The sequence below is a fragment of the Sapajus apella genome, unplaced genomic scaffold, assembly GCF_009761245.1.
Source record: "Sapajus apella isolate SASKATOON/1434 unplaced genomic scaffold, GSC_monkey_1.0 scaffold2599, whole genome shotgun sequence".
NCBI classification, from domain to species: Eukaryota; Metazoa; Chordata; class Mammalia; order Primates; family Cebidae; genus Sapajus; species Sapajus apella.
Window position 1 is genome coordinate 1 of NW_022439525.1, and position 8,886 is coordinate 8,886.

General features: G+C 50.5%; 1 protein-coding gene across 1 annotated transcript; it reads left to right on the top strand.

Annotated features, from left to right (window-relative positions):
* Nucleotides 1–405: 405 nt before the first annotated feature.
* Nucleotides 406–5,737, top strand: LOC116547290 (mitochondrial glutamate carrier 2-like). The gene is made up of 4 exons (XM_032273282.1): nucleotides 406–982; nucleotides 1,590–1,744; nucleotides 3,226–3,301; nucleotides 3,722–5,737. The coding sequence occupies exons 1-4, from the start codon at nucleotides 672–674 to the stop codon at nucleotides 3,861–3,863; spliced, it is 684 nt and encodes a 227-aa protein (XP_032129173.1). The 5' UTR covers nucleotides 406–671; the 3' UTR covers nucleotides 3,864–5,737.
* The last annotated feature ends 3,149 nt before the right edge of the window (nucleotides 5,738–8,886 follow it).

Consider the following 8,886-nt stretch of genomic DNA (forward strand, 5'->3'; position numbering starts at 1 on the left):
GGAAGGACCTGCTCACCTCACCTTGGAGGTGTCCTGGAAGCCTGAGGGAGGCCATCCCATCCTATTAGCACATCAGGACATGGGAATTTCATGTATGTTCTGCCTAATGGTGGAAAACAGCAAATTCTTTTTTTCTATCTAAAAATGATCTAGGCTCACACTATTACAATGGCTCACACCTGTAATCCCAGCATTTTGGGAGGCCAGGGCGGTGAATCACCTGAGGTCAGGAGTTTGAGACCAGCCTGGCCAATGTGGCGAAACCCCATCTCTACTAAAACTATAAAAATCAGCCAGGTGTGGTGGCACATGCCTGTAGTCCCAGCTACTGGGGAGGCTGAGGCAGGAGATTTGCTTGAACACAGGAGGCGGAGGTTGCCGTGAGCCGAGATGGCGCCACTGCACTCCAGCCTGGCAACGGAGACTTCATCTAAAAAAACAAAAATAAAAATAGAAATGATCTACATAGGCTGAGAAATGGTTTAGAAACATAAGCCAGATCAAAACCAGTTTTAACGGGAGGGCAAGGAATGGAGCCGTAACGAACGCAGCCGAGAAGCAAGCGGGCCGTGTGCTCTTGGGAGGTGTTTCCAGCGTGGGGATAGCTCCTGAGATACCACAGACCTTAGGAGGACGTTCTTAGAGCCAAAAATTAATATTCTAAAATTAAAATGAGGACATTCTTCCAGATGCCAGTTAAGGTGTCAGCCTGGCCTCTGAGCTGTCCCAGGGGCAGGGACTGCCAGCCACACTTGTGGGAGTGTTTTGCAGCGTCTGTTGGGGACCAGGTGGTGACAGGGTCTGTCCTTTCCCTTCCAGCCGCCCATCATCAGGGCCCGGCCTCAGTGCCCTCCTCCAGGTCCTACACAACTGGTCCGGCTTCTACCCACAAGCGCCCCTCTGCCGCCCTCATTGCCTGGGAGCTGCTCCGCACTCAGGGCCTGGCGGGGCTCTACAGGGGCCTGGGTGCCACTCTCCTCAGGTGAGCCTTCCAGTCCCCTAGGATGAGTGCACGGGAGGGCACAGGGCCAGAGGGCTGGCTCTCCCTCTCTGCCTCTGTCCTTCCCGGCATATCCAAACCCAGGTGAGCAGACCATTTTCATGCTTCCTGTTGTTTTGTCAAGAATTGGTGACGGTGGCACAGAATGGGTACCTGGAGACTAACGTTTAAGGCCCTGTCTCCAGCGACCAGGCCCACAGGAAGGCTGGGTGTTTTGTGGCCCAAAGGCACCTCAGAAAGCCCTGTCTACAGAGCACTGCAGAGTTGATAGTAAATGCAAAGCCATGTCCCTCATCCTCCCCTGGCCTGCCTGCCTCTTTACAGAACGGTTTCAGCCTCAGACTTGCCTCTGGCAGTCAAGAGGCTGCAAGTGCTACAGGGCAGAGGATGGTGCTGGGAGGGCAGGACGGACAGCAACAGCTCTTTTGTCCCCTGCTGTCCCTTACCCATGCTCACGGGGTACTGAAGCAGGGACGAGTCGTAGCGGCTCCCGACCTCGAGTCCTACAGCTCACAGCAACGCTCACCGTCTGACCTTGGGTGGCAGCCCCAGGGTGGATCGGAGCTCAGTGCTTCTTCCTCCTCTGCAGAGACATTCCCTTCTCCGTCATCTACTTCCCGCTGTTTGCCAACCTTAACAACCTGGGGTTCGATGCGCTCGCCGGTAAGGCGTCCTTTGCACATTCCTTCACGTCAGGCTGTGTGGCAGGTTCCGTAGCTGCGGTCGCAGTGACGCCTCTGGATGGTGAGGATGTGGGAGTGTCATTTCTGTGGGATAAACAGCACTTTTGCACTATGACATGCAACAGCCCAACCCTGGAAGACCTTGGTTGCAGTCTGGCCGCTGGCAGAGGCCGTCACACAGACAGCGCCCAGAGACCCCGCTTTTCTGTTTCTCACCCCTGACACATCCCCTCTCCTTCAAGATGCTGATTCCTTTAGCTTTTTGTCCCCTCAGAAGAGTCGTAAGCCTCAGCTATAAATGATTGCTGGTGTTTTAAAATTTGGGGCTGGCCAGGCGCGGTGGCTCATGCCTGTAATCCCAGCACTTTGGGAGGCCGAGGTGGGCACATCACCTGAGGTCAGGAGTTCGAGACCAGCCTGGCCAACATGGCAAAATGCCGACTCTACTAAAAATACAAAAGAATTAGCTGGGTGTGGTGGCAGGGGCGCCTGTAGTCCCAGCTACTTGGGTGGCTGAGGTAGAAGAATTGCTTGAACCCAGGAGGCAGAGGTTGCAATGAGCCGAGACCACGAAACTGCACTCCAGCCTGGGCGACGGCAGGAGACCCCATCTGAAATAAATAAATAAATAAAAATTTGGGGCTAAAGATGGGAGCTAAACCCAGTGTGAGAAGACAGTGCTTCCCCTGAGTTAGGGCTGCTTCCAGCCCCCCAAACATGTATAGGCAGACTTCCTATACCCATAGTAACCTGGCCAGGTGTGGTGGCTCACACCTGTAATCCCAGCACTTGGGGAGGCCAAGACAGGTGCCCAGAGTTCAAGACCAGCTTGGGCAACAGAGACCCTGTCTGTAAAAAAAGTAAAAACAAGGCCGGGCGCGGTGGCTCACGCCTGTAATCCCAGCACTGTGGGAGGCCGAGGCGGGTGGATCACGAGGTCAAGAGATCGACACCATCCTGGTCAACATGGTGAAACCCCGTCTCTACTAAAAATACAAAAAATTATCTGGGCGTGGTGGCGCATGCCTGTAATCCCAGCTACTTAGGAAGCTGAGGCAGGAGAATTGCCTGAACCCGGGAGGCGGAGGTTGCGGTGAGCTGAGATCGCGCCATTGCACTCCAGCCTGGGTAACAAGAGCGAAACTCTGTCTAAAAAAAAAAAAAAAAAAAAAGTAAAAACATTAGCTGGGTGTGGTGGTGCATTCCTGTAGTCCCAGCTGCTTGGGAGGCGGAGGTGGCAAGATCACTTGAGCCCAGATGGTTAAGACTGTAGTGAGCTGTGATTGTGCCATGCCAGTCCAGCCTGGGCAACAGAGCAAGAGCCTGTCTCAACAAAAACAGGGCCACAATAATGTGACTCATTTAGTTTATGGCTGAGGCCCACAGAGGACACTTCCATTTACAGACTACACAATGGCAGACCTGGCCTCGTGACTCAGCTTTATATGTAGTGGCTCTAAAGGAGGACCCAGCCCCTTGTGTGGAGGAGAGGACGCCAAAAGTAAGCTGTTCACTACTCACTTTAACTTTTACTTGATTTAGTTCTGAAAACACGAATCCAAACCCTCAAGAAAGGCCTGGGTGAGGACACGTACAGCGGGATCACCGACTGTGCCAGGTGAGAGCCAGTGTCCTCTCAAATGGAGGCTGGGACACGTCCCTCTGCGTGGGTGTCTGCCTAGACCAGGTGTAGAGACCAACTTGAATGCAGGGCTCTGGGTTTCTCTGAAGTCTTTCCCTTTCCCTCACCTCTCAAAGAAAACAGAATGTACTGGGAGCCTTTTCCTTCCTGGCACCCCTACAGTGCCTCTCACTGAAGATTCTAGCCACAACACGCCTACTTCCAAGGCCCTGACCTAACTGCATATGTAAGCAACCTGCGTGCACCCGGCAGGCGAGGCCCAGCTCCCACACCGCTGGACGCTTGCTCTTGCTGTGCAAGGCTCGGTTCTCGAAGTGCACAGTGGAGACGCCGCCACTAAGGGCTGCTTGCAGAATGCCCCTGCCCATCGGCTCACTGGCTCTTCTTCCTCCACAGGAAACTCTGGATTCAGGAGGGACCATCTGCCTTCATGAAAGGCGCTGGCTGCCGGGCGCTGGTCATAGCACCTCTCTTTGGGATTGCTCAGGGGGTCTATTTCATTGGGATTGGAGAGCGCATCTTAAAGTGTTTTGAGTAGAAAGAGCTGGCGCCCAAGTCCCTGCACTCGCGGCCCTGTCTCTAGCCCATTTTACTTAGCCTAGAGGGGACAAGGGCAGGCGAGGCCACCCTGGCCTGTCCAGTCCTCTGCGTGTACGCTGTAGCGCTACCTCAGTCTCGGGGGAGACAGCCCTCCTCTAACAGCACGCTGAGCACAGCCTTCTTCTCCTTTCCCGTGTGGGCACGGCTACCTGGGGCTTTCGGAAGCCCGTAACCACCTGCTTTTCAATAAGAATAGTACCTGCTTTAGTTGTATTAATTGCAGGACTTTAACAGGTTGTCAAGACAGAAGGGTTGTTTCTATGTTTCAGCATTTCTGTTTCTTCTGTTTCACAAACTCGGCATTCTGGAGTCGGCTTGAGGATTTCCCTGTTAATCTTGAATTCCTTAACTTATGATGAGTCCTAGCACTGATTTTGAGGAAAAGGAGGATCACAGGTGCAAGGGACCATGAAAAACCTCAAAGTCAGCACCTAGTTTGAGACCAGGCACCCTTTCAAATCCTCGGATGGCTGAGGGCTGAGGCTGGCTCCGGCTGAGCAGCCCGGCCACTCCCCCAGAGCCCAGGCTCTGGAAGACCACCCCTCCTTTCTGCAGAACACTATTTGAAATAAAGGTGAACGGTTAAATCTCACCTGTGAATCAGTGCGCACGGCAGACAGGCTGCAGTGAATGGTGTTGCTAACTACTTTTCTATATCCATTATTTCAAAACCAAATATTAAAAAGAGCGTGGAGGCAGGCCCCTGTCACTCTTCAAACTGCTCCTTATGGGGGTGGAGGAATGCATCCATAGGGTTGACTGTGAGCAACACTGGGTTTAGGCCTTGATTCTACCCCTTCCTGAGCGCATCATCTGGAGGAATTGAGTGTGCCGGGAGAGCTCCCCCCGTGCACCTCAGCTCCTCCCCCACAGACCACTCCAGAAGTAATGTCACACCACAGGGGCCAAGTCCTGAGAAGCCAGCACCTGCCACAGGTGGTGTTTACATTAGTCCCCGCCTGCTGTGAAATGTGGGCTAACGAGGAAGAGGACGGCGCTAACGTGGTCGGCCGTGGGGGCGTCACTGTTAAGAGAACCCCATCTAAGTTGGGGTCCCAGCTCCACCATGTACTAGCGGCAACGCCCCGGGCAGCTCTAGGCGTCACCTGTGGAAGACAAAGGATCTGGGCCCCGCACACAGTGACCGGCTCCAAAGTAACCTGGTTTTCCTCACAGGGGCAACACTGATAACACCATTTCCTCACTGAAGTGGTAGAGCCCTTCCAGAGGCCAGGTCACACTGGAGAGCGTGTCGGGGGCATGGGAGATCACAAGGCCTGGAAGGAACGCTCCCGGGTGATGGGCTGGGAACACTGGGCAAGAGCCCGGGGGACACCCAGAGGGCTAACAGACCCAGGTGCTGACAGCTGTCACCATCCAGTACCACGGGGATGTGGAAAATACTTCTTTTCTAGGTGCCTCAGTAAAAATGTAACTCTCAAACCCTGAATTTATAGTGCCTTATACTAGAAATCACATTAATTCCACATAACTCTTTTAATAAATAAAGCACATCCATGGCTTAGATTCTGAATCACATTTACAGAAGACGGAAAGCTTCTAGACCTAAACAGGGAACAGTGAGGCGACTACGAAGAAGTGGTGTGCCACATGCACCTTAAGCTTCAAGTGGGGAATGCAGGGCCGAGAACGCCAGACACGTCACCTGTACGCCAGACGAAGGGAGACCCAGGAAGCCCATGCAACCGCCACCTGCCCCTCCCCTAGTGTGCTGAACCGACCGGACGCTGTGTTACTTTCAGATGAACTGGAGGTGGGTCTTCATATTACATGAAGCTTTCCGCCATTGTGAACAATTAGGCAAGGCATCAGTGACAGACAGAGGGGCATCACTGATAAATACAGAGCAACAACGGGGCAGTAAAGAGGAAGCTACAGAGACATCGTGTTTCTTCAAATATCAGAAGCTTCCACGTCACAGTAGGAGAGCCAAGGATGAGCTCCACCTCCCGGAGGCTTAGTCCAAAAACTTCCTGTTGGCATTCGCACCAAACAAGGCTCCTCGGACTTCTGGCATCATCTGTGGAGAGAGTGTAATAAACACGCAATGTTAGCTGAACAGGTTGTAGAGCACGCCACATCTTAACCACAGGCGCAAAGCCACGAACCTCTGCGTGGCTGGGAAGGACTCATGAAGCCATGCACACCACAGCTGAAACACAGTGACACATTCTGTGGCGAGAAGCTTAACTCATCCCAAATCTGGGGTTCAGACTGCTTGCAAAAGGGACACATTTAAAATAAAAAAACCTAGCCGGGCGCGGTGGCTCACGCCTGTAATCCCAGCACTTTGGGAGGCCGAGGTGGGCAGATCACAAGGTCAGGAGTTCAAGACCAGCCTGGCCAACATGGTGAAACGCTGTCTCTACTAAAAATACAAAAATTAGCCGGGTGGACACCAGGAGTATCAGCTTCTCGGGAAGCTGAGACAGGAGAATGGCTTGAACCTGGGAGGCGGAGGTTGCAGTGAGCCAAGACTGTGCCATCATACTCCAGTCTTGGCAACAGAGCGAGCCTCCGTCTCAAAAAAACACAAAGAAATAAAAAAATAAATAAAACCCCTAAAGTCATTACTATCTCAGGCTTAACTCAAAATCATCTCACCACAATATTCTGGGTCACCTACACTCTCTCTTCCACACACACTTACTGAGTGCCTCCTATGGTCACAGCAGCTGCACAGAACACTTCCAATGCCCGTTTAGGCTGAAGCACTTGTTACAGCCACTGATGAATCCTCAGGAGAATTTAACCCTGGACTTCTAAGGCTGTCAACAGGGCAGCCCTAGCAACAGGTGGTGATTGTGTGCTGAGAAACGGAATTTTTTGGTTTAATTAAATATCCATAAGTGGGTAGTGGCTCTGATACTGGATGGGAGAGGGCTACCAGGAGACACTGCTCTGAGGTTTAAGTTACCAGAATATGAAAAAAATCAAGGTGAAAGTGCTTTAGTTGTAAGACAGCTATCTGCATAAACAGTAAACTGCACATCTAGGCAGGGAATAACTAGGTTAGCAGCCACAGTAATAGAAGATGCCCAGCATTTTAGAACGAGTGGAATTCTCCTGGCTTGTTCCCTAGAGTTCATCTGTACAAATCTGGAAATATCTGAAAAGCCAGCAACTTTATGATAATTCCTTTAGACAAGTGTTTCCGGCTCGGCATGGTGGCTCACGCCTGTAATCCCAGCACTTTGGGAGGCTGAGGAGGGTGGATCACCTGAGGTCAGGAATTTGAGACCAGCCTGGCCAACATGGTGACACTCCATCTCTACTAAAAATACAAAATTCACCAGGCGTGGTGGCACATGCCTGTAATCCGAGCTATCCCAGAGGCTGAAGGAGAAGAATCACTTGAACCCAGGAGGAGGAGGATGCAGTGAGCTGAGATCACACCATTGCACTCCAGCCTAGGTAAAAAAGAACAAAACTCTGATCCAGCCAAACTAAGCTTCGTAAGTGAAGGAGAAATAAAATCCTTTACGAACAAGCAATTACTTCCACCAGGCCTGCTTTACAAGAGCTCCTGAAAGAAGCACTAAACACAGAAAGGAACGACCAGTACACCAGCTACTCCAAAAACATACCGAATGGTAGAGCATCGACACAATGAAGTAACTGCATCAACTAACAGGCAAAATAGCCAGCTAGTATCAAAATGGCAGGGTCAAATTCACACATAACAATATTAACCCTTAATGTAAATGGGCTAAATGCCCCAATCAAAAGACACAGACTGGCAAACTGGATAAAAAGCCAAAACCCATCGCTGTGCTGTATCCAGGAAACCCATCTCACATGCAACGATACACAAAGGCTCAAAATAAAGGGATGGAGGAAGAGTTACCAAGCAAATGGAGAGCAAAAGAAAGCAGGAGTTGCAATTCTCATCTCTGATAAATTAGACTTAAAACAACAAAGATCAAAAGAGACAAAGGAGGACATTACATGATGGTAAAAGGATCAATGCAACAAGAAGAGCTAACGATCCTAAATATATACACACCCAATACAGGAGCACCCAGATACATAGAGCAAGTTCTTTTTTTTTTTTTTTTTTTTTTTTGAGATGGAGTTTCACTCTTGTTGCCCAGGCTGGAGTACAATGGCGCAATCTCGGCTCACCGCAACCTCCGCCTCCTGGGTTCAGGCAATTCTCCTGCCTCAGCCTCCTGAGTAGCTGGGATTACAGGCATGCGCCACCATGCCCAGCTGATTTTTTGTATTTTTAGTAGAGACGGGGTTTCACTATGTTGACCAGGATGGTCTCGATCTCTTGACCTCGTGATCCACCCGCCTTGGCCTCCCAAAGTGCTGGGATTACAGGCGTGAGCCACCGCGCCCGGCCATAGAGCAAGTTCTTAACAACTTACAAAGAGATTTAGACTCCCACACAATAATAGTGGGAGACTTTAACACCCCATTGTCAATATTAGATCAATGAGACAGAAAATTAACAAGGATATCCAGGACTTGAACTCAGACCTGGACCAAGCAAACTTAATAGACATTTACAGAACTCTCCACCCCAAATCCACAGAATATACATTCTTCTCAGCACCACATCACACCCACCCTAAAATTGACCACACAATTGGAAGTAAATCACTCCTCAGCAAATGCAAAAGAACAGAAATCATAACAGTCTCTCAGGCCACAGTGCAATCAAGTTAGAATTCAGAATTCAGAAACTAATTCAGAATTCAGAAACTAACTCAGAACCGCACAGCCTCATGGAAACTGAACTGGCTCTTGAATGTTGAATGGATAAACAATGAAATGAGGGCAGAAATAAAGACGTTCTTCGAAACCAACGAGAATGAAGACACAATATACCAGAATCTCTGGGACACATTTAAAGCAGTGTCTAGAGGAAAATATATAGCAATAAATGCCCACATGAGAAGCAAGGATAGATCTAAAATTGACTCTCTATCATC